The following is a 26,398-nucleotide window of genomic DNA, read 5'->3' on the forward strand; positions in this document are numbered from 1 at the left end:
AAATAGTGCGAGGATTCTAAAAACATTCACTTTAAATACACCTTTGAATGACCAATTATGTGTGAGGCCAGGGATCTATAAGATGAACAGGATATAGCTCCTCTTCTCAAGGGACTCATAGGATAGCAGAAATACACCTTGTAGTGGCATCATATTGTATCAAGACTACTCATTCAATATTTTCTGAATGAATGGTCAACACATAAAAAAACACAATATAATCTTTAAAAAAGTTTTATGGGTAGAGATTTAAGAAAAACAAATGGCAACTTCTAGCAACCGTTATCAGATTAAACTATAGCTTACATTGTGTGTTTAAAGACATAAATCAGTCTGTTCATGTGTTGGTTATGACGTTTACATTAGGATATCATTTAAACGAATGAGCAATCAGTAGTATAAACTGAGTTAAACTAAATTTGGATAAAAATGTTCAATATATTAATTCTAGCACGTATACAAAATTAGAAAGCCTATCCAAGCACTTAGCAAAACACAGAATATTTGTCATATCCATAAAGTTTATTTTAAAAAATTGTTAAAAACTAACCATACAGGTTTATTAATATACTTAAAAAGTTTGTTCCCTATGTTGAAGTAAAATACATTAGCAACATCTTCCAGACACCATCTTTATAAAAGTAAAACTTCTAGATCCTGAAATGTACTACAGTAGAGTCTATAGTTTACACTTTTAATCACAGGTTTGGAATTCACTCTCCTTACTCCCCTACTCCCCACATGTGGCAGTTATTACTCCAAAATTAATGACATTCGCTCGTTATACTACCACAATCCTTAGAGTACATACTGCTGCATAATTACTAACAGAGCCAGTCTTCTCTATTTGTTGTCACATATTTCATATAAGCATTTGACTTAAAGTACAAGTAGAAATACTACATCCCATAATTGTAAACATTCACCAGGAGCTTCCATAGTGCAGTAAGTAATAGAGGTGGCCCAAGAGTCAGTCAAGTGTTCTTCACTCATTGGATACTGCTGAGATTAGGAGAACTGTTTTGAAGGCAAATTATCCTAAGTCTTACTTGTATTTCTGATAAGGATGTAGTTCTGGATATATACTTTTAGTTGAAAACACCTGAAAGTCATTCTGAAGACTACATTAAGCACCACTTCCACTTACCTGAATATATTGAGTTAAATTCAGCAGTATGTATGGTTGTTAATATCAGAAATTAAGAATAACTGTGGGTCTCAAGTTCCCTTTTGTGGATACAGATAGAGTACTGAGTTCCCACTGATGCTAATAGGAACCGCTCATGCATACCAAGGGTAGTAACTCCCCCAGGGCCACATGCAACCCCTAAGTCTGAGGCACAACTATTACTTCTGCCAGTGGATGCTATACAAGCATATTTAAGGCTGTATTCGGCTATAAAGAGTTCAATCTACTCTTTAATACTTTTTCTATGTAGATCACATACACAATCCAAAATTTTATAGGACAGGTGAAAAGTCTCCAAACACTTTTTAAATACCATTCTCCATACAATTTATTGTCAGCATATTTACATAGGGGAGTGTTCATACTTAAAACCATTTTTTAAAATGCAACCACAATTTTCAAATTGTTGTCATAATTTCTCCAGGATTATCCTCATTCTCATTTTCTGACTTTTGGCCAGCTTCACATTTGTCAGATTGTTCACTGCAGTTCTTAGGCAATTCTGATGTTTCTCTGAAGGAGAATAAAAGTTAAAAGTATTCACTGCCACCCACTTTGGGACAGGCTTGGTTGCAAAGAAAATGGTGTTCCTGGCGCCGAAGGATAACTAGGAAACCCATCAGGCTGAGCTGGATAGCTTTCCAGAGCCGAAGCTGAATGGACCTGATGGAAGAAGAGCATGTGATTTAGCAGAGTGCCAAGTTCACTCAAGCCTACGCTTGCTTCTACCCATGCCACACAGAGATATTCAGAATAGGAAAGACAGACAAAACTCTGAGGCACAATGAAGTCTGCTCAGTCACCTAAAATTTTTAAGAAAATGTTCAAATTTCTTCAGGTGAAGGAGATGCATAGAATCACCATTAAAATATTTAATATTCTCTCAAAAGTCAATAGGTTTTCTACAGATAATGTGCTTAATGGTCAATTATTTAGCTTAAATTATAGAAGACAAGTTAACATTTAACTGTCATGAATAGATTCTTAAATTTTATCAAGTAAAATCTATAAGCAGAAAGGAAAAACAATTCATACAGATGTCTATATCCTACCACCTTTGTAACTCTCCTGAAAGAAGACAAGCATAATTTGCAAATTTGGGGAGAACTAATTATCAAATCTCCATGCATTCCCCTAAGAGCCATTTTTTGGCCGATGTTGGGATATCGCAAATGATACTGCAACATTCTCACTACAGAAGTTAGTTATACATGTTACCATTTTATTTACGCCAGCCATTGCTGCTTACCTGCTGTAACAATGCTGACTGTGCGGCCGCATTATGCTGTAATTCTTGCAAGGATGATTGTGAAGGATTCTGAGAAAACCCAGGGATACCCGGGAGGGACAAAAGGCCTGGAAAAACAGAACTGCCTGCAGCTTGAAGTCCAGATGATAAACTAAAACAATTGACAGAAAAACAAGTTAACTGCAGACAAGACATAAAAGCTACTGCTTCCATATTTGTCAAATACAATCTTAAAATGTTAAAAACAAAACAAAAACATTATAATTTATTCCTCTGTTGGAAGGACCATAAAAATCAGCCATTCACCGATATGAAACTTACTTTCTGTGAAGTATATTATTCAAAATTCAGTAAGTCTGTTTTGCATATAATCCTTTCTGCTGTCTAATAAAACTACCAAATACAAATCCCAAAACTATGTCAACAGGCATTAATATTTTATATATTTATCTTAACGTGGCTCATAAAACATTTTTTTGAGTGCTAAAGTTTCTGCCCAGGAAAACGTCGTTTAGATTTTGACATTCATTTGGATGACTTGAAATGAAATGTGAACTACAAGTTAGGTGAAGAATAATTTTATCCTATTTCCAAACTATCCACATACCCGGCTTGTGCAACAAGAGCGGAGTTGAAATTGGAACTGAATGCTGAGGCGAATCCTGGGAGGACTGGAGCCGGGGATGGGACTGTGGCAGCCACAGGTAGTGGTGTGACAGCTGCGACCGTAGATGGTGCCTGCAGCCCCGGGAATGAGGGAAGAGCAGGGGTAACGCTTGGGGTATTAGAGACAGAAAAGCCTGGGTAGGAGGGATTTGAAGATGACAGAGGTCCTTGAGTAACTGAGAAAAGTGAGGGAACAGCAGTAGACAGGTTGAGGGGGAAAGGCGCTGCTGAGACTGGTGCGGAAGCAGAAAGCCCTGAGAGAACAGCTGCCGTTGAGCTGGGATGAGGGAGAGATGTGGAGGTGGCAGCAGTAGATGAGGTGGCTATTAATGACCCTGGGAGAGATACTGATGGATTAAGAGATGGGTTGCCAGTTAAAGGAAAATTGTTGGTCAAAGAAGTAAAAGGAGGAAGAGCAGTGAATACTGGTGCGATGGGAGTGGAGGAACCATGTGGTGGAAGGGAAATAGAGGAAAGGGTATTTGAACCATTTAAATGAGTACTCAAGCTGGAGAGACCTGACAATGCAGGATTAAGGCAAGTAGATAAACTGATGGGCACGGATGTTGAAGTATATGCACGGCCCAATGTCCCTGACAAACCTAAAGTGCCATGAGAGGGATTCCCAGAATGAGATGGGCCTTTGAAGGCCGAGGGAGTAGGACTCGTGGGCTCAGTTTTGATCATAACAGGAAGAGTTGTTACAGCAGGGGTAGATGAAATATGCAGATCTGAGGTACCTGGGTGGGGGCCATGCAAAAGGGGGGCTGAGGAGCCACAGCTAACTGGCGCTGATGTGGAAGCTGATGCAACAGTGGCTAAAGGAGACTGTACAGGCAAAGTCAGGGGAGTGGAAGTAGAGTTAGCCACAGGAGACGGCAGGCCTGGGAACAGGGCCAACCCTGGAGTGGAAGTCCTCTGTGGGGGAGGGATGGCCGATGGGGCATAGCACTTACTAGGGGCTGAAGCAGAAGAGTCAGAGTTCTGAAGAGTAAGAGAAGACAGTGAAGCCAGCCCACTTGTGACAGCAGAGGATAAAGCAGAGGAGCTGATTAAACTGGTATCACTGGATGTCAGAAAGCCTTTTAACGCAGACAGAAGAGGACTGTTCACACCAAGTGGACCGGCAACGCTGGGAGTAGAGCCACCAGCAATGACAGGAGTTGGGTTGGATAGGCCTTGGGATGTTGGTGGTAAGGGCAAAGGGAGCCCTGCAAAAACTGATGACAATGAAGCAGAATTTGGGTTGCTGGTAGAAGCAGCAGTAGAGCTGATGGAAAAGGGGAGGCTAGTGAAAGGGGCAGAAGTAGAAGCAAATGTTTCACTGGAACCAAGAGTGGACCGTGGTGTAGGTCCTGGGGTAGGAGTGGCAGAAGGACCTGGCAGTGACACTAGGCCAGAAAAAATGGAAGGAACAGGAGTGGTGGTTGTACTGTGGATGGATGTAACAGGTGCAGTAGGCAATGAAGGGGTTCTGATAACTGTTGGGTTTGGCGTTGATGGCTGAGGTGTGTGAACGGCTGAGGAGACCTGCCCTGGGAACACAGGAAGGACAGTATTCGGCAGGTTCATTCCAGAAACGGTGGCAGCTGCTGATGCTGATGGATGATTGATTGCCTTGACTGGGGATGCAGTAGGAACAGGAGTTGCAGCAGGTGTTGAAGGATTAGAACCATGAGGAGAAAAGAGTTGACTTGCTGGGGTGGAAAATGCTATATGGAAAGGGGAAAAAAGGCAATAATGTATCATCATGCTGAAACGTCAAATTTTAAATTAAAAAGCATAACCATCTTTGTAATATTTAACAAATACCAAATAAAAAATGACAGGTATAATAGGCTCTTGTAATGTCTAAATTGCTGGGTTCCATTTCTCAGATCTTTACTCTGGAACCAGATTCAGTTGTTGTCTAGACTCTGCTCAAAATAGCTCTCCAAATCACAGGAAGTTTTGAGAAGCTTACAAAGTGTCCTTTCATATTTTTCCACTTTTTAAAAATTAAAGCATTTCTTTTCATTGTGATTAGTGCTGCTGCACTGACTTTACCTCTAATTCAATCTACTTATCTAGAATAATAACCACAAGTCAGTCCCCCTCATAGGAGCTTTCAGAACATGGCTTCCCTTGCAGGGCCATACAAGGCTTTCCAGGATTCATGCCCATCTCTCCAGTGCTGTCTGTTGCCATTCTGTGAGTTGAATATTCCAGATTGTTAATCTGTACAGTTGTCCCGCCCAACCCCCAAACAGTTGCTCATACTGACCACTCTGCACTACATTAAACCCCAACCTTTACCTGGCAACTCCTTTAGGGGCAAAAGCTATGTCTAATTCATCTTTATAGTCCTATTACCTAGCACAGAATACAGCACCTGCATACTTAATGAGTGTCTGCTGAGCTGGATATATCATAATTCCCCCAAACTACAGTTCCCAAACCCACTCAAGGACTATTCCCAACACTATTTCTAGTTTGCTCTAGTATTTTTATTCTGATAAACTCTAAAATAATAAGCATTTTGGGGGATGATGTGGGCTCCCCTCTGAATGTATTCAATGGCTATCCCCACCTGTGATAATCTTGGTGTCAAAGGAAACCATGACTTAGGTAGCTAATGTCCTGAAGACAACCATCATCTGATACTGTACCCACATCAAATTCTGTTTCAGTTGTAAACAGAGAATGTTCCTGTTGCAGTGATAACCAACTGAGAAATATTTTCACGGATTAACACATTTTAAAATTTATGTATAATTAAGATTCTTTTGACATAAGCAAGCTGACATGGTCAATGAGTACACTATGCTACTCATAGATGGGAAGGGACATTAGGAAGAAAATGGAAGTAAACGACACACACATAATTCATTTGCACTACGTGAAGGCCAAGGGGCGTCACATTGGGCTGAACAAATTTTGTAGTTGTCTTAGAAAAAAAATATGATTGGAAAATTGACAGTCATATTTAAGTATATAAACTGAAACTCCAAAGTTCTTAAGTCTTCACCATATTAATGGTTGTAAGCAGTGATTTGGTTGCAATAAAATAAGACTAGCTATCATTTTAAACTTACAGTACCTATAAAAATGGATTTGTACCTTTTTTGTACTTAATTTCTAAGAACTAGAAGCATAAGGAAAATAATCCTAATCTTAATGTTTGTAAAAAATGTACCAAAAAGGTATTTAAGTCTGTAGGTGTTGGGTACCATTTGAGAATTCACTATCTTATTTATTAAACTATATGCTGAAGACCATGTAGCTAATGACAAATCTGAAGGTAAAACCAAGCTATCCTAGAGTATTCTTTATAGCAGCCTCTGTTGGATATCTTTTTATTTAATAAAGCAAAAGCTATGCATTATTAATCATAGCACTTGCAGGTAAAAATGTAACGAACAAAAATTTTAAAAATCCCAACCACATACCATAATAAACAGCACTTTCCAATCATCTAATTTGGTTATTAACCATAAAACACGATCTGTCAAGCCCTGTGCTAAGTTAGGCCTATCATTTCACTTGTCCTCACAATAACTCTCTGAGATAGAAACTAACACCCTCATTTTATAGATGGGCAATCTGAGGCTTGCTATGACTAAGCAACCGGATAAAAGATCATGCAGATACTACATGGTGGAGCCAAGACTTGACAAGACTTGAGCCTGGGTCTTTCAGACCCACATCTTTACCTGCTATACTAGTTTGTCTTAGTTTCTTTCTTTTTTTTTTTTTTTTTTTTTGAGACAGCGTCTCGCTCTGTTCACCCAGGCCGGAGAGCAGTGGCGCGATCTCGGCTTACTGCAAGCTCCGCCTCCCAGGTTCACGCCATTCTCCTGCCTCAGCCTCCCAAGTAGCTGGGACTATGGGAGCCCGCCACCACACCTGGCTAATTTTTTGTATTTTTAGTAGAGACGGGGTTTCACCGTGTTAGCCAGCATCGTCTCGATCTCCTGACCTCGTGATCCACCCACCTCGGCCTCCCAAAGTGCTGGGATTACAGGCATGAGCCACAGCGCCAATTTCTGTTTCTTAATACAGTTCCAAAAGGAAAAAATAAAATCTTAATCATGCTAACATCATACAACATAGGAAAACAAAATATGCTATTCCTGCCAATGGTACTTACAACAACTAACCTGATTACTCCCTTCAAAAACAATTGAACATAAAATAATAAAGTTGAACACAACAGCTGAAGTTTCCTCAATCTCCTTTTCACGGGAGTTAAATTTCCTGTTCAAGGCCACCACCAAAACTAGGTGGTGGCAGAGGCAGGATAAGAAACTGGATGTCCTGACGTTTCACTTAGTGTTCTTTACACCCCACTCTGCGACCTCCTTTAGAAACCACCAGCTGAGAAGCACCTGCTAGGCACTGTTCTCAGGGAATGGAATTCTCCCACTGAGACTCCTGACTATGTACTACAACGGTCAGGCTATTGTGATCCTTTGCTGCACAAGAACTGATGTCAGTTTTTGTCTCATACAAGAAAGTCTCTCCTGCCTGACCACACGGATCCTAACCTGGGGGAAAAATACACGGCAGCATTGCTGCCATCTGGAGGCACTAGGTAGGACACCCTTCATTTTCACTTTTCAATTCCATTTTCTGCTTTGGTGCCCCTTGTTCTTTTCTATATTAAGATATGCTTAATAATACTTACTGAAATAATGAACTCTAAAAGTAGCATCCAACTAGCATTTGTCAAAAAGGATTTTTATCATCCCATGTGTTTATATCAAAAAACAAATGAGGTTTCCAGTATCACAGAATGTAAAGTGAATGTGAATGCAATGCTACGTAGTACTTACATTACACTGCAAGTTTTGCAAATTGTATACAAGTCCTAAGATTAATTTTAAGTCCAGTTAATACATGCATTTCATGTTATATATATAATATGTAACACTAGTAAACCACTTTTAACAAGTATGAATTATATTCTTTAACCAGAAACTTTCCCTAAAACGTAACAATTCCAAATATACTCAAATTATTCTCAGTGAATAACAGAGCAAATCATGACAGATATCTGTTATCTCTGGATCAAATTTGGTACTTACTTTGATTCTGTATAGGTTTTGACTGATTGGAAAGGTCTTCATTCTCTATATAAAAATAAATAAAAGTTCATTTTAAACTTTAATCAAATAGTTGCCACCATAATAAACAGATATTTGGATACAAAGAAAAACACAGGATATAAATATATGTATACCGTGTTAGGAAAAAAATGTATACATATGGAAAAAGAAAGGAAATAAAAATAGTGGTAACTCTACTATTATTACTACTAATACTTTACTACTCTATCTGAAGAGTAAGAGGATTACCAGCTGAGCAACTGCTCTTTTCTCCCCTAGCACCTCCACCTGAGCTTGTCAGGTTTTAAATACACACTGTTAATTTTACATATACACTCAGTGTTCAAGAACACTTTCTGGAAAGACGCTGGCCTAAGGGTGCCACCCAGGAGAAAGTGTACCCTGCAGCTGTAGTGCAGCGAGGACCACTATCATTGGCTGAGCTGACAGACAGATCCTCTGAGTACCAGTGCCTACAGGAGTGGGAAGGCTGAGAAGGGAAAGGTGGCAGCTGGATGAATGAGTGTAGAATTCGCTGCCATTCACTGTGGATTGCCCAAGCCAACAGAAAGAAACTGTCCTGCCCATTTGCTGTACTCAGCTCTGGGAAAGGCCCTATATTAGGAACTGCCATGGGGAACTAGCCTAGTTGAGGCTGACTTGAAGCCTGTGAGACTGACAACCTAAAGCACACCCCTCAAGGGAAAGGATCTATCCAAACAGCCCATTAGCCAAGGATACAAAGGGAGAAAAATGTACCATCTTCTGGCTTGACAAAAACTGCCCAAGAAACCAATATTGTGACAGGCATACAGTGTATAGGAAACCTCCATGTCCTGGTATAATGAGCAAAGTAAAACCACAGCTTGTTTAAGGAATTGATGAGCTTGACTGAGCTGACAACAAATAACCACCAGAACAATGGAGATTTAATGAAAGAAAAAGGACTTTAAAACCTGACACACACACACACACACACACACACACACACACACACACACACAACTACTGGGAAATTAGCAGAGAAGCCTTTTACATATAAAAATCTGATTCCAAATTAATAAATGGAAAGAATAATAAAGATTAGAAATAAAATGACTAAAAGTTAAATAATGGTTGGAAATAAGAAACAAATATCACTTAGAATGCCAAAAAAAAAATTTTAATGGAAAAGATGTCATAAATGAATAGGTAATAGGCTTAGAAGGCAAATACAGAAAATGTAAAATAAGAGTAGCAGGAGGAGGGGGAAAAGAGCAAGGCAAATGCAACAATTAAAGGAATAAAAACAAAATTTTCCTAAGCTTTAAAGACTTGAGTTTTCACATCAAAAGAACTTACAGAGTGCCAGAAAAGATTAATGACAAGATACACACCTAAACATACTGGTAAAATTTCTGAAATCCAAAGATTAAAAAAATTCTTTGTAAGCTTACAGAAAGAGACCAAGTTCCCAATAAAGAAAATTATCTGGAATTGAATTTTCCATCCCCAACTCTATACATGTGTCCTTTCTGAAAAAATTTCTTAACGTCATTTTCTACCAAAAGAAAATTAGAACAGGCATATCAAGACAAGGAATAAAACAAACAGAAGAAACAGTAACAAGTCATGATCAAAAGCAATTTTAAAGAAATTAGGTATCAGAAGCAAAAATGTCTAGTATCCCAACAAAACACACAAATTGATTTTAGAAAGGAGAGGCTGGGCGTGGTGGCTCATGCCTGTAATCCCAGAACTTTGGGAGGCTAAGGTGGGCAGATCACCTGAGGTCAGGAGTTCAAGACCAGCCTGACCAACGTGGAGAAACCCCGTCTCTACACACACACACAAACACACACACACACAAAATTAGCCAGGCATGGTGGCACATGCCTGTAATCCCAGCTACTCAGGAGGCTGAGGCAGGAGAATTGCTTGAACCTGGGAGGCGGAGATTGTGGTGAGCCAAGATTGTGCCACTGCACTCCAGCCTGGGCAACAAGAGCGAAACTCCATCTCAAAAAAACAAAACAAAACAAAAACAAAAAGAATATGGAAGTAAAATGATATACAGAACAGTTTTAAGTTTGTGTATACTGACAACCATTAAGAATAAGAAGGTAATAGCTGGCAATATTAAAGAAAATTTCTAAGTTTAGGTGGGGTCAAGGAGAAAACACTTGTTAAAAAAAAAATGGCAATTTGACGAATACAATTTAGCAAAGGTAAGAAAAACAAAACTGGAATAAAAGAATAATGAAAATAAAAATAGAAGAAATAAGAACAAACGTGTAATATTTATTATCATTACAAATTCCTATTAAAAGTCTAACAGGCTTAAAAATAAAAATTCAGCTATATATAATTTACAAACCAAGCCAATCTACCAAATAAAATCATAGGGGAAAAAAGTTTAAAATAAAGGTACAGGCAAAATATTTTTTATGAAGTAAAAATAAAAATAAGGACAATATTATCACTCAATAAGGCCTAGGAAACAAAGAAATATTTTATAGTAAGACTATAACTCAGCTGATATTATTTTATAATTTATTTTATAAACAAGTTTATTTTATATATTTATTTTATAAACTCAAGAGACAAAAGAAAAAAAAACTAGAGAGGGTAATTAGTAATAAGCACCTAGAAATTAAACATTCTATTTATAATTGTAACCAAAAATATCTCTAAATTCTATAGACAAATTTAAGGCATAGAACCTGCATGTAGGAAACTACAATATCCTCTTGAAAGGAATAAAATAAACCCTGGGGAAGAAAACACTACCAGCTTGACATGATATAAAGATATACACACATAACTGAAAGGTAAGACTTACTATCATAAAAATGCCAGTTCTTCTGAAATCACTGTATCTCTCTCTTTCTCTGTACACACACACACACACACACACACACACACACACACACACACACAGAGTTGTTTTAAGTTGCAGAAAATGATCTTTAAGGTTAAGATGCAAGATTTCTAATGATAAGAAAAATACAAAAAGAAGGGGGAGCCTGCCTTATGAAACATTAGAACACACTACAGATCTGCTAGTAAAATTAGTATGATATAATCATAAAATAAACTACAGTGGAATTTTAATAAAGAACTCATATCTATGTGTGTATGAAACTTAAGATAAATGTGGTATTTCAAATTAGTGGGGAAGACAGATTAATCAACGGTGCTGGCACAACTGGCCACCATTTGGGGAAAATTAAGATGAACTTCTATTTCATCCTCTATATGAAATGAAGTTCCAGATGGAGTAGGTATCTTCTAGGAGCTAGAATATCTGAACTACTTGGGATAAGAAGATCTTAACCAACGCAACTTGGTTGGAGCTTTGCTTTCACAGCCTGTTTTTGTCTAGGCAAAAGTGTAAAACTCAAAACTCTAAGGGCAAAAGGTACCACCACAAGAAAGGGCAAGAACTAAAATGATAAATTTTGGAAAAAATGTTTTGCAACTTTCATCAGTGTACTCAACAGAATGCACTCCTGGCTAGTAAAGAAAAAAATAATTATATACTATCGAGCGACTATAAAAGTCTCTAGGAAGGACAAGAAGATAATTAAGCTCTATTCCTACCCCACACACATATAAAAATATGAAGGGTGGTCGAACTAAAAGCTATACATTTAAAAGGATCACTATAAAACTAATTAGAGAATATACATGATATTTTCATATTGTTGGGGTAAGGAAGAATTTCCTAAGCAAGATACAAACTCATGAGTAAAACAACAACTGATATAAATAAAAATTAATTTTTTGTTAAAAAACACAAACAAAAATGTAAGCTAAATTAGTCTACCAGATTGGCAAAGTTAAAAAACTGAAAATCTTCCATGTTGAAAGGGTGTGAAGAAACTGTATTCTCACATACTCTTATGGACAGGTATAAACTGGTATAGGGTTTTTGGAGAATAGTTTGACAACATACGGGAAACCATTTATTCTTCATATCCCATACCACCAAAACACCCAAAGAAAAAGGTTGGCCTGGCAAGTGTTGGAGTGTTTTAGTCCTTTCTCAGTCCTTTCTCACTGGTTTTTTATGACCCCTTCCTCTCCATGGTAGGAGTAATTTACCCAAATGGTGGCATTCATTAAGTCAATGATACTTCTCCATAGCATGTCAAAGTTTTACCACTCATGAGAAACAGTTCTTTTTCCCATAACTAGCTGGTGTTTACATAGGTGGCCCAAGGCCACTCAAATGGAGTCTTTATGTCATTAGCAAAGTGAATGGGGAGACAATCATGCCAACTGGCAGTGGAACTTAGGCTACAGCGGGCTGAATTCCAGCTCCTGCCCTATCTCTGCCAGGCACGGGGTGCCCAATTCACCCCCTCCCCAAGTAATTACCCTTCTAATCTGCATGTGACACACTGCCTTTGCGCAGAGTACTCTTTGCTACCTCGCTGTCAACTCCATACATATTCATCCATCAATTTCAGTTTCTGACAATTCCTTTGCAGAGTCAGAAAGGTGCCTACCCTAGTGTCCAAAGATTCTTAATAAAAGTTTGGAGGCAGAAAGTCCTCCAGCTCTCTTCAATCTAGCACTTAATAAAGATCCTTAAAAAAAAGTTGATACTTTGATCTCTTCTGGGTTCTCTGTGCACAAATTCTAGCATTTCCCAAACTTGCTTAAAGAAGCACCAGATCATTAAAAATAAAAAATAAAAATACCAGGCAACCCCACCACAACACACTGAATAGAATCTCTACAAGTGGGGAACTAAGGATATATTTTTAAAGTGCCCCAGGTAGTTCCTGACTACAGAGAAACCACCTCATTGTTGCTTTGTCATTCCTCATATTTGATTATCAGTCTGTTTTTACCCGTTTCCTCCTCAACTTAATTCAATTAAATGGCAGCTTCATTATTGGGTCAACAACCTTTAGCAGTATATTAAGCAAGCAGCTCACATTTACCTTAGTGGGGCTGGTTTGGATGCCTCTCCTATGAGCTTCTATAGCATTCTAACCCTATCACAGCACTGATCATGCCAACTTCTCTCTTTGAATCTAAGATGCCACTTGCTATAAATCACATTCTAATTTCAGAGAAATTAAACTATAAAAAATGTGCAATTCAGAACCAATAATGTGGAATATATTGAAATGGCCTTCTCTTTCCTCATCTGTATTTTTTCACTAGACTCTTTGCAAACATGACTCTTTGTGCACCTCTGTATCCACAGCACACAGCACATGATAGGATCATCTAATATTCATTAAATATGTTACTGAATAAATGCTATTAAAATGTTATCCTATACTACAAATAGAGAAAGTGAAGTCCATCAAGACTACGAAAACTATCCAATATTACCAAGGATTCACTTCCAGATCCTTCAGACTCCTGAGCTTATGTTCCCTCTGTCAGAATATTACGTCATGCCAAACAACTGTCCCTTCCAAGTATACATTTGTGTACGAATAAGTTACTTAAACACTCCCAAATAACATGACTTTACCTGTTCCTACAGGATTAGGAGTATATGGAGGTGGAGGGGGCGTACCTGGAGCTATGACACTGGCTAATGGTACCAGACCTGCATGGTTATAAGCACCTAAAATAAAAACAAAACAGAAATAAATATAAGTTAGCACTGTTCTGTGACTAATATTGTTCTGTGACTAGGAGTTCAAACTATATTAATGCAGCTATGCATTATAAAAACTCCTATTTAATAGAGTTGATTTTAGATAGAGGTCTAGGTCTAGAGTTACGTGAAAACTGACACCAAATGAAACAACCAGAGATTCCTATTTCCCACTGCATCCTCATTGCAGGGATAAGCTCAGTGAATGGCATGGCAGGCAGAACCTGCTATACTTAAATTATTTGTCTTTCCTGCCAAACACATATACTTGACTTTTTTAAGTTAAATGCATTAATGACTCCTCCGAACACCAACTACCAAAAAAGGAATTCAAGATGATTTACCAAAGTGAAAACCCATAAATAATGAATGACTAAAAATAATCTGTAATTTATCATAAAGAAAATATCCTAAATAAACTGTCTGCTACAGTGTTGGAGGCCAGGACACTACTAGCTAACTATGGGCATAATTAAGCTCACAGTAGCATATCAGAGGTGCTACAGATTTCCCAAGCACATAGACCAGCACTTACTTTCAATTTAATAAATAAACAGCAAAAAAGAAAAACAAGTAAAAAATAAGGGAACTCCTTACTTGGTGCAATAGTTGCATGTGGTCGGCATGGAGGTATTGGGTAAGGAACAGGTTTATGTGGATTATATGTTGAAGGAGGCTAAAAGATGGGGGAAAACACAGCAGTTAGAAGAAAACCAAGTAAGCCGTCTCCTTGGCAACTTGTCTTTCAAAATATTTAGTCCCAATACGCTAAAAATGTCCCAGCATACCAACTACTGGACTACATGCGATGACAAATGACGGAAATTTCTTTGCTTTAATCAATGTGGTTGCTATTAAATTCCAAACGTAGATCTTGCCAAAGATGGTCACAAAGGTGTTTATTTTTAAAAATCATCTCCAATAAGGGGTTAGACCTCATCGTAAACAGCAAACTCCTCCCAGGCCCAGACTAAGTTACACCAAGAATTCCTGTTTCCTCCTCCATAACAAAGACAAGAAGTCTTCTAGGTTTTACAATCTCAAATGACGCAAGAACTCCCAGTGGCAACATCCTCCTACGGTGAGAGGAATTCATCCTCATTCCCACCCTCTTTTCTCCTTTTGGAAGACAAAAAGCACTGTTTGCTTTAGCATTTGGCATTCTGACACCTCTAGTAGAATGTAGACTGGAATCAGGAATTCAGGATGTTAGTTGTTCCGCCCTTTGAAATCCATAAATCCACCAGTACTTATTTTACAGTTGATGGAGCTTATCTAAGTAACAAAAAGCATTCAAAGAACTGGTCTTTAGAAAACTGGAAGTACCTGAAGCTAAGCTAAATAAATGCTCTACTTTTTACCTACAGAGAGAGCCTGTGCATGCCTGCGAGGCAGGGGAAAGGGTCTCCTGGTGGTAAGGTAGCCAGATTATTTTCAGCTCCCATAATTGTGGCCCTATCTGAAGTCTTGTGCAAGAACCACGATGTGTGACTATTCTGCCATAAACTACTCCACTGGAGTTCTTGTCATGTGGACGGGCAGGTTTTGCAAGGTGGTTGTATGCAGGCCTCTAGTACTTCAACTCCAAAGATCCTTCAACCCATGGGGTTGTCTTCTCCTGTCCTGTTTACAGTGCAATCATTATAATCACCATCTTGCAAATACTTTCAACCTCCTGGCTTCACTGTGGTTTCACTAACACTGATTCAGCTAAACTACAAATTGAGTTAAAACAAACTCTTCACACTCCATATCTGCAACTGAACAGTTGAACGCTTCTTGAGAAAAAACTGAAAGCAATTTGACTGATTTTACTTTAAAATAAAAAGCTTAACCTCAAAGGGGCTCTTAATACTGTTAAATATTTATATTTCCCTCAACCATTCACTCTCTCACTCTCCTACAATTTCTAGAATACTTCAAACTTTGCAACACAAAAATAAAACTTATGCTTTGAGTAAAAAGAAAACTAAGTAGGAAGGAGTTGGGGCTTGTTTCATCCTTTTCTAAACATACTGGTTTGGATGGTCCAAGAATTCGTGCAGCTATTCCTTTGCCTTCATTAGTACATTCTTCACCATCTTTTTTCAAAGGAGTTCCCTATTTAAAAAAAAAAAAGATAATTCAAAATTAAGAACAAACCCCCTCAAACCAATAACAATAACCAACCTCACTGGATTACACTGAAGAAAAGGACTTGGTAAGAGGGTAAAGACTTGCATTCCCATTTCAATTCTGCACCGCCTGGCGGCATGACCCTGATAAGGTCCTCAGTCCTCCTATGCTATGGAACTCTCGTATCACATGCAAAGGTACTCAGAAGTGAACATGAAAAACACAGAATGACAGGAAAAGATCAAGTATCCAGAGGGACTGGTTCTAGGGCCTCCCCCATAGATACCAAAATACATGATGCTCAAGTCTCTTATATAAAACAGCACAGTATTTGCATATAACCTAAACATATCCACCCATCTACTTTAAATAATCTCTAGATTACTTACAATACTGAACACAATGTGGATGCTATGTAAATAGTTGTTATGCTGCATTGTTTTACTATATTACTGCTTTTTTTTGGAATACAGTATGTTCTAATTTTTTTCCTTCACAAAAAGGAGCAATCAGAAATTAACTTCCAATGCCACAGTATGCATAATCCTCAAAGAATAAGAGTACCTATGTTACAGTTGAAAGTGGATAAGAAAAAATGGTGTTCTCTATAAAGATTAAGTGTGATTATTTATATTGTCAAGGGTAAATGAGACCTTATTTAAGACTGCTAAAATTTACAGATCAGAATAAGTTGATAGACTATTGCAGTGTGCCATCACCCTAACAGTGTGTGTGGCTAAATGGTATATACTAGCGTGGCAGCCACCTCCCAAGATGTCCCTGACCGATCCTCATCTCCTACCTGCCCTTGCAGATTCCCTCCCAGAGTGAATGGGGCTGACCTGTGTAACGCATGGGATATTGCAGAAAGGATGGCATCTGACTTCCAGGCAGCTTCCATTTGTCCTCTCTTGCTTGGATTACTTGCTCTGGTAGAAGCCAGCTGCCATGTCATGAGGACACCCAAGCAGCATTACAAAAAAGTCCTTGTGGTGGACAACAAAGGACTCCTGCCAACCACCAACACTACCTTGCCAAGCATGTAAACGAGTCACCTTGAGGCGCTATTCTTGGGCTCCAATCGAACTTTCAGATGAATGTAACCTCATGAAAAGACCTGAACCAGAACTACCCAGCTAAGCGCTCCAGTATTCCTGACCCACAAAAACCATGGGAGGTGATAAACGTTTATTACTTCAATTCACTAAGCTGTGGGGTTGTTATGCAGCAACAGAAATATAACATTCTTTGAGAAAGTTGTTTTACAAAGAGGTTCGAGGAACATTAGATGATATAAAAACAAGTTTCTTTTTTATATACTTCTCAGAGCCTTTATATGCAGTGTGATTCTCCAGGAAGGAAACGCTGCATGCAAAGTTTCCCAAACACAATTCACTGAATGAAACTGAGATTGTAACAATACTGAGAATTTGAGAACTGTTCCTTTACTAAATGTAAATCAGTGCTTCTAAAGTACTTTGAAAAATAAAACAAAATCATCCTCTCTTCTATTTGTCTTGTTCTATAGATTTTATATAAATATCTTTAATGCTTTAATGAAGTTTAGACATGAACTTTTGATCAGTGGTGGGCCTAGGAATTAAGTTACTGACATAAAATTCCTTTCCTTTAAATACCATTAACTTATTCTACACTTCATACTTAACCATGGGAAGTTTCATATATAGCTATAGAAGTATGCTTACTGGGAAAATGCCATTTATGCGGCTAGGTCTTCCTTTGGGATATGGATTTCCTGGGATCGTTCCACAAGAAGATATCATAGCATGAGGAGCTTTGCAGCCCCCCTTAAAAGCCTGTAATATAACAAAGAAGAGGGGTAGAAAAAAATTCTTAAAGTCAAGTATTCTGAACATTGGGAAGCTCAGCTAAAAAAAAAAATGAGTTAAGGAACAGCACTACATGCAATCTGCTCATACATCATTCAGCACTTACAGTGGTGAATATGACCAAAAGTAATAAGTAAAATCACTTTATTTAAACGGAACAATTAAAATGGTAACATAATAATGTTGCAACTAACAGACTCAAAGAATGTCTTCACAACAGATTTTGTAAATGGTGTAAAAAAGTCTTTATTATCTAATATGTCCCATTTCTTCAACTATCAAGAAATAACAGTTCAAATCTACAAACGCCAAGGTCATGTTACATTTGAGGAAAGGAGGACACAGAGATGAAAGAAACATGGTCCCTGCTCTTTACAACCCAGTGGAGGACAACATAAACAAATAACATGACATTGGGTGGTCCAAAGAGCTAAACACCGTTCAAAAACCAAGTAATAATGTTCAACATACTGTTACGTATTTATGAGAAATAGTAAGGGAAGGGATTTAGGTCTGTTTATTACTGCATCCTCAGCTTCTAAATGATGCCAAACACATACTGAGTTGGTGCTCAATACATACTAATAAATGAAAAAACACTGTATTAGGCAACACATATTCCAATGTATCTGTATTATGTTATAGAAATATCCAGCTGTGTGCGTGTGTGTGTATATATATATTCCCAAGTATGTACAATGTTATATGTATTACATATTGGCTGTATAAATCCATTCACAATACATATATGTAAATTAGCTATATAACTCAGCCCCTCTACTGAATACCCCAATCCTGAAATCATCTGAATTTTTGGCTATAATAAAGAATACCGGGGTGAATGCCCTTATATATAAATTTGTATATTTCAACATTTCCTTCAGATAAATTCCTAGAAGTAGAAATTTGGGGCCAAAAAGTATAAGTATTTTAAAGGCTCTTCAAGTTTACCTTGTAGAAAAGCTGTACTAACTTACATTGACCAGAGGGCCTATTCCACATAACACTCAGGCCCAGAAAATTTCTGAGAAGGAAAGTGACATGCTCGGAACACTTCATAAGAAAGAAAACTACAGCAGTAATACCCATGTTGCCTTAAAGGTTTTAGTCAAGAAAACTGATAAGGAAGTTACTAAAGTAAAGAAACATGGCTCAGATCTTAACACTTCTACAACAATGTATGACTAAGGCAAATTTGCTCACAAACCATCCCTGGGCTTAAAGGAGTCTGTGAGTATTAAATACAACCGAACTGCCAGGCTCATAATAATTAATGAATTCAGCTTCCAGCCATCAAAATCCTACCTTAGAAGTAACTATCTTAGATGACAAATCAAGTTTTCCAAGGTTGGACAAGTACTATTGCTCCAATTCTTATAGATTTTTAACTAATAAACTGTAGTTTTAACTAATAAACTTGCTTTAATATTCATCTCTTATGAATCTGATTTAAAATAAACTGGATAACAAAGCAACTTTGAAAAGTTAAGTTCCTAAATAAAGTTTAAAGCAAAAACTTGAAGCCATGACAAAGGTACCAAGGGACCAAGACATAAACATTTCCATGAGGTTCAAGCTGAGTGGCCAACCAACTTCTCACTCTCAAGCCATCTCTTCCCCCTTGACTGTCCCTGTCAACCAGCTCTATTTCCACTCCATAGACCACAGGGATGTGCATTTTTAACCCATTGTACAACAGCATTCAAGTTATTCACCAAAGTTAGTAAGAAGCAAGGTGCTTTTTCGCCTTCAACGTTCAGAAAAACCAGCATACCAAGTACATGGCAATCTTCAGAAAACTACCTGTTCAAGTATTCTCTTGCATCGTTTCTTCTCAGACATATTTATCCTGAATAAATCTTCAATAGGACGAGAATTCTGTGCATCAATAATGTTCCTACCAAGAAAACACAATTTAGCTTTTTGTTTAAAAACCTGACCATACATAGAGGTAAACAATCTTTGTTTACTGCACAAACATATCTGAGGTAAGCTTTCCCCGTGACATAGGCAGAAAAGTGTGACTATTTACTTTTAATAGCTCAATTTAAATAATGTTTACATATAAATATAATAACAGGTTTATCTGATTACTGAAAAGTAAAACAGTAATACTGTAAATAAAAATCACTATTTTGAGTTTTTTCAAAATATACTCTCTTCAGTGATAGGAGAGCTATGGCAAGAGAAACCACCCATGTGCAAAATGCATAAGAGTCATTTTGGCCGGGCGCGGTGGCTCAAGCCTGTAATCCCAGCACTTTGGGAGGCCGAGACGGGCGGATCACGAGGTCGGGAGATCGAGACCATCCTGGCTAACACGGTGAAACCCCGTCTCTACTAAAAAAATACAAAAAACTAGCCGGGCGAGGTGGTGGGCGCCTGTAGTCTCAGCTACTCGGGAGGCTGAGGCAGGAGAATGGCGTAAACCCGGGAGGCGGAGCTTGCAGTGAGCTGAGATCCGGCCACTGCACTCCAGCCTGGGCGACAGAGCGAGACTCCGTCTCAAAAAAAAAAAAAAAGTCATTTTATGCTAAATGTGTAAAGTTTTATCTTGTGCTTTATTTTAATTTTGTGCTTTCATGGACACCTATGAATATAAAAAAGGACTTAAAAATGTATGCGTTACAAATAAATAACTTATCCACTCTTCAGTTACGCAAAGGAGTAGGTTCTTTCCTTGTCTTTTTGAGCTTACATTCATTACGGTCATCTGTCAAATGCTGTGGTAGGTGCTTTCACAGACTTTCTGATATTTAGAGTTCATTACCCTATTAAGTGGGTAAGAGTCTTATTTTTACAAGTGAGGCAAATAAGGCTCAGAAAAAATAAGCACTTTGCCAAAAAAAAAAAAATTATTGTGTCAGTAAGTGAAAGAATCTCTAATTCTTAAATTCCTGTCTTTTCAGAGTAGGAAGGCAAAGCAAATAACTGAAATACAAAAAATCAAATCAAACAATCTTGTTAAGCCCCTTCGTTTTATAAGTTATAACCATGTGTGTAATAAGTACACTAGATACTTTTTCTCATGAGGAAATCAGAATGTATCCCTATGCTTCTGACTGTATTTTGTTAGAGTTCCTTTTACCACCAGAATTTTGACACATTAACACACACTACTTAGACACTTAAAAGGCTTCCACATTTTTTCCCAATGAAGTAAAAAGAAAAAGAAATACTTACGAGGCTAACAGTTCAAGAGCAACTAGTTTGTCTTTACTGAAAGTGAAACAGTTGAGTATATTGACCACTTCTGTCGGCTGGACAGCCACCATTTTCTGTTAATATAAAAAATAATTTTATTTTTAACACGTGAAATTTTCATGCCAGAAATTACCTTTTTCTGGAAGTATAGTTAAATGCTCTTAATATAAACATTTTAGATAAAATATATCACATTTTAGGTGAAAACCACTTACTCAAAAGAAAGTTCTAAAAATAAATGAATTATACTCATATTCTATCAATGTAACCATTTCAGCTGAAGATCTAATGAAGATCTAAGTTCCCCTACAAGCTCTTTTTAATCCACATTTCTCGATGTGTTCACTTACATAATTAAAAAAATTAGAAGTATTACTTTCCTCAGAAAGGTTATATAAAAAGGTTATACTCATACATATGGGAGATTAAATTTTTCAAAGGTTAGAAAAACATTATTATGCTCCTCAGGGGGCTAAGTATGCCACAGATCAGTGATTCCATGGTGTTAAACCTATTTCAAAAAAAGGTTACACTAGCCACATAAGGTAGGGGAAAAGCTGGGTTAAACAGGTTTCTCTACTGCAGAACTTTAAGTCTTATTTTAATTTAATGTGCATTGTGATGCAAAAAGATTGTGTGGAAAGTTACATGATTATTTGACTAGGGTACCTTTATTTTTGAAGAACATCCAGAAGATGTGGCCAATTTGGAGATTTATGTTAACAGTGAAGGAAAATTAAAAGCAACATCAACATAAGAAGTAAGACTGGCTAGAATCAATATCCAAGAGTTCCTAAAATTTGGAACAGTGGTTTTCACATACTATTATTTATGCACTACCAGAAGAATTGATAAAACTATATGCCCCTTTGCATATTTTTAAATTGATACCTAACAATTTTATCAGAAGTTTAAATACTCATAAAAGGTCGATTTTCTTAAATACATTTATATATCTGTGAGAACTCTGAAACTACTAATTTAGCTCATTTAATTTATGGAAATATTTACCATGTAAACTAATTGGTGAAATCAGTCTTCAGTGAGAAAACAATCAAATCAGACTGACTTTGTTAGAAAAGGTCAGACTTAATTTAATTCAAGTAAGTGTATTGAGTTGTCCCTGTGATACCCTTCTCACCTCTGAATTTTAAGTCTAAGGCAGGGAGACAGGCAAGCAGGCCTCAGAGTTTTGTCATGAGTTTGTTGTCCTGATAAAATAAAGCAAAGCCCTCATCAATATTCCCCCTCCCTCAGCCTCCTGGGTAATTAGGACTACAGGAGCATACCACCACACCCAGCTAATTTAAAGTTTTTATATTTTTGTAGAGACAGGGTCTCGCTATGTTGCCCAGGCTGGTCTAGAACTCCTGGCCTCAAGCGATCCTCCTCCCTCAGCCTCCCAAAGTGCTAGGATTACAGGCTTGGCCACCACCCTGAGCCCCTTATCAGTATTTCTTATAGAGCCTCTTTGCTTTGCTCTCCCTCTCAAGAGCAAAGCACTGTCCTTTTGGAACCTGGAGAAACATCTTCATCCCCAGAGAACAGGAGCGGAAACTCTTTCTTTAGTAAAGCAGTAAAAAAGCAAATATTAAAGAGGAGGTCACAAAGTAGCACTAACAGACCCAGATACTTTCCTAGGCTCATCAGTTTAGAAAGTCAAGGATCTGTAAATCGATTTCACTGAAGATACCCAGGCCTGATACTGCTTCAAAAATCTTCCTACACAGGCAGATACTCCTGTGTGATCTAGATGCTCCTGCTGACCTAGGTTCTAGAGCTGTGCTATCCAATATAGTAGCCACTAAGCACATGTACCTATTTGAACTAATTACAATGAAATAAAATTAAATATAGTTCCTCAGATGAGGCACATTCAAGTGGCTACCATAATGGACAGTGCTGATATAAAAATTTCCATCATCACTGAAAATTTATTTGGACAGTACTAACTTTTCTAAGACTAAACAGAAAGATGGTGAAGATGGATATTAAAAAAACAGAAGTGCAAAAAACCATTAAGAATTCAAATCCCATATTTTGCTTGCCAGTGAAGTTTTCCTCTAACTTGCCAATCAGGACACTGTGGCATACAATTCAAATGTACAGTTTGGAAAATGTTAATTTTTTAACATAGCTATTTTCAATCAAAGTACAATAACGCTTAGAGTTTGCTTTTCTAATGCAAATAAATTACAACTGAAATCAACTATAGACAACTGGGAAAATTAAAAATACTTAAATTCTACGTTCTAAAGGAAAAAATAAGTTACTTACATGCTGTAATGCTTTCATTGCCTTCAACTGGGGCTCGGCCCAGGAAAAATATCTCAGCAAATCAACCACCTGAAAACAAAGAACAGCTCTAATGACAGCATGTTTGCAAACATTTCTATAAGATTTATTTCAGTACTTGACATTATAATTCAACGTGTGCAGCCCAGGCCCAGGTGATACAGGTGGCATTAAAGTCTGAAAACTGTGCTAATAGAATAGCGACATGCGGTTACATAACCTTAAATCACTTACAATCAAATAAAATTTAAAAATTCAGTTCCTTAGTGACACAAGCCACATTTCAAGTGCTCAAGAGCTACGTGAGGCTGATAATTACAATAATGCACACTGCAGGAGAGAACATTTCTACCATCACAAAAAGTTCTACTAGACAGCACTGGTCTAGAAAGAAAGAAAAATATACAATACAGAAAAAACAAAGTATCCTAATAAGAAAAGGATGGTTCAAAGTACTAGACAGAGATCAAATGTCGGCTTAGGAATATAAAGATGGACTGTGAATGGAAAACTTTTCAATGTGAGGGGAGAAGAGCATTCACAAGGGCACAGTGGTATGTTTTAGTGTAGGTCCACTAACTTTAGTCCTAGTAGGTCTTTTAACTTGAATCTGGAGGGCATAAACTCAAATCATAAATCTAGTCCCTTAAAAATGTCAAGAATCAACATGAATTACTCCAGCAGCCCCTAAATGATACATCATTTGAGAGCTCAGACTGTGCAGCTCAGACCAGCTCCCACTACCACCTAAGAATTTCAAACAAATGAGGGAAGCATTATGAGATAGCCAATAAGAGGTGAGCACAGGGCATAAAGATCAAGACACTGAGGTCTCAGCATGATCACCACCACCCTGTTTCACTGCCTCCAAAGACATTCCAAAGGGGGAAAAAAGTGATACAAGAAGACAGTTCCTGAAAATATGCTTAAAAAAAAATTTTTTTTTACTCCTTATAGAGACATATATAGCAAGTAAGTATTATGTATACTTTCCAGTTAATTTGATAAAAGTATAAGTCCTTCAAACTTTGATGGGAATAATGTTCTTAATATCTAATAAATGCTGTATTTTACCAACCATAAAATTTTACAAGCCACCACATCTAAGATACAAAGAAAAATCTTTAATACAATAAGCTCATTTAGAAAGTAAGCTTAATAAACTTTGCAATGACTTTAGCAAAGTGGAAACATCACTCGGGGTGGTACATCACATACACACAAGAAAAAAATGCTATTAGCTGTAAGAAATTATAAATCTTTTTAAAACATTTAAATTTTTTTTTTTTTGAGACAGAGTTTTGCTCTGTCACCCAGGCTGGAACGCAAGGGTGCGGTTTTGGCACACTGCAAGCTCTGCCTCCCGGGTTCAAGTGATTCTCGATTATAGGCACCAGTCATCATGCCCGGCTCATTTTGGTATTTTTGTAGAGATGGGGTTTCACCATGTTGACCAGTCTGGTCTTGAACTCCTGACTTCAAGAGATCCGCCTGCCTCGGCCTCCCAAAGTGCTGGGACTACAGGTGTGAGCCACCGTGCCTGGCCAAAACATTTAAATTTTTAAGATCATAAAGTAACTTTGTAAAGCAATGGGAAAGCTGAAAAACTGACATAAAGACCATAAATGCAAATCATAAAGTAGCTTTTGAGAATTTAGTGGGCAGAACTTCTACAGGCTTAAGGTCATTCATGCTTTCAAGTTTTGAAGTTCTTGAGAAACCAATGAAAAGTTGGACCATTTACTAACTCAATTGGAGCATTTATTAACTCAATATGTAATTTATTGTCCATCCTTTCCCCGAGCTGTTCTCCAGACATTCTTATTAATATTTATACCTGATTTCCCTATCAAGAATTTTCTAACTATCCCTCAGAAACATGCCCCCTTGTGTGTGTGACACACATTTATTTTAATTAGCAAACTGCCCCTAAGGTGGAATGAAGTTTTCACTAAACCATCATGCTTAAAATGTTAATATTCCGGCAGTTACAGCAACTATTTATTAATAACACTGTGTATTTTTCTTACTGTTGAAATTTTTATCTAGTGGCTTCATATAAAAACATTTCATTATTTGTTCACATTTTCTTTTATATTACATGATGAATTTTGTAATTGTCTTACATATAACTATAAAAATTTGGGTAAATTTACCATTACAACTTTCTAAATCTTTGATATTGTGCCCAGAACCATAAACGCTTTGAATTGCTTTAAGACCCTATATTTAAAATCATTTTAAAATAGGAATTGGGGTGAAAGTGGAGAGGTGCTTAGTCCCTGAATTATAAATTCTGTGAAGTTTTCTGCCAAAACTGGGAGCTTCTCGAGTTCCTGAATAAATACAGCAAAAAGGTAAAAGCAATTCTGAATTCGGCCAGCAGACAGACATTAACCAGAACATTGGTATAAAAAGAAGGCTTTGTTTAAACAAATAATGAGGAATACCTGTTCACTAGAAAAGTATCCATGCACATATTCAATTGCTTTTAATTTGTATTCTGTCAAAACAGCCTAAAAAAAAAACACACACACAGTAAAACAGCATTAATATACGTAAACAGCACGGTAATAAGTATCTATCAAAACTGCCTAAGCAACTCAACAGGGGCAGGTCTACTTCAGCCCTGTCATGCAGAGGAACTAAGGTCACTGTGGTGAGAGGCCCTTCCTTCCACCTTTCCAGGTTCCCTACTGTGAGGGACACACTGAGCAAGCAGGAAGATCTGCTGGGCTTCCCTACCCGCTTCTACAAGGAAAGGGAATACAATTGTAATAGACATGATTCAACATTAGTACGCGTTACATTTAGAATTCCTAAATACGTAATTAAAGAGTTTCAAAACACTCCAAATCCAATCACATTGTCATTTTTAAGATTAAACATATCAGATGTTGTTATTCATCAATTATTGAATATCTATGTGCTAAGTGACAGGAAGAATAAGACAAGGTCTAGTTGAGGCTCTCAGTATTTCTACAGGGATATAAGAATGCAAGAAGCCCTGAATTCTAAGTCTGTGCCTGCCACTAAACTGGCAGTGTAGACTTTGAGAGGTATTTGAATTCCCTTTGAGTTTCCTCACTCATACAGGGAACACCATTCACTAACCCCAAAGAGTTACCATGAAAA

General features: G+C 37.5%; 1 protein-coding gene across 4 annotated transcripts in view; it reads right to left on the bottom strand.

Moving 5' to 3' along the window:
* Window positions 1-503: 503 nt before the first annotated feature.
* The window catches only part of PROSER1 (proline and serine rich 1), a 28,956-nt gene continuing 3,061 nt past the window's right edge, over window positions 504-26,398 (bottom strand). Inside the window, exons 2-14 of one of the 4 annotated variants that reach the window (XM_074021886.1) lie at window positions 25,714-25,779; window positions 23,246-23,314; window positions 22,110-22,179; window positions 20,948-21,042; window positions 19,568-19,661; window positions 17,621-17,731; window positions 15,816-15,899; window positions 14,397-14,475; window positions 13,716-13,766; window positions 8,171-8,215; window positions 3,046-4,816; window positions 2,439-2,589; window positions 504-1,852 (exon numbers count right to left, since the gene is read on the bottom strand). In XM_074021886.1, coding sequence (XP_073877987.1) covers window positions 1,730-1,852; window positions 2,439-2,589; window positions 3,046-4,816; window positions 8,171-8,215; window positions 13,716-13,766; window positions 14,397-14,475; window positions 15,816-15,899; window positions 17,621-17,731; window positions 19,568-19,661; window positions 20,948-21,039 — 2,601 coding nt within the window. In that variant the 5' untranslated portion in view covers window positions 21,040-21,042; window positions 22,110-22,179; window positions 23,246-23,314; window positions 25,714-25,779 and the 3' untranslated portion in view covers window positions 504-1,729. Of the gene's footprint in view, window positions 1,853-2,438; window positions 2,590-3,045; window positions 4,817-8,170; window positions 8,216-13,670; window positions 13,767-14,396; window positions 14,476-15,815; window positions 15,900-17,620; window positions 17,732-19,567; window positions 19,662-20,947; window positions 21,043-22,109; window positions 22,180-23,245; window positions 23,315-25,713; window positions 25,782-26,398 lie in introns of those variants that run through there. The other 3 variants (XM_015439195.3, XM_005585705.4, XM_005585704.4) reach the window with 3 other exon arrangements.

The sequence above is a fragment of the Macaca fascicularis genome, chromosome 17, assembly GCF_037993035.2.
Source record: "Macaca fascicularis isolate 582-1 chromosome 17, T2T-MFA8v1.1".
Classification (NCBI taxonomy): domain Eukaryota; kingdom Metazoa; phylum Chordata; class Mammalia; order Primates; family Cercopithecidae; genus Macaca; species Macaca fascicularis.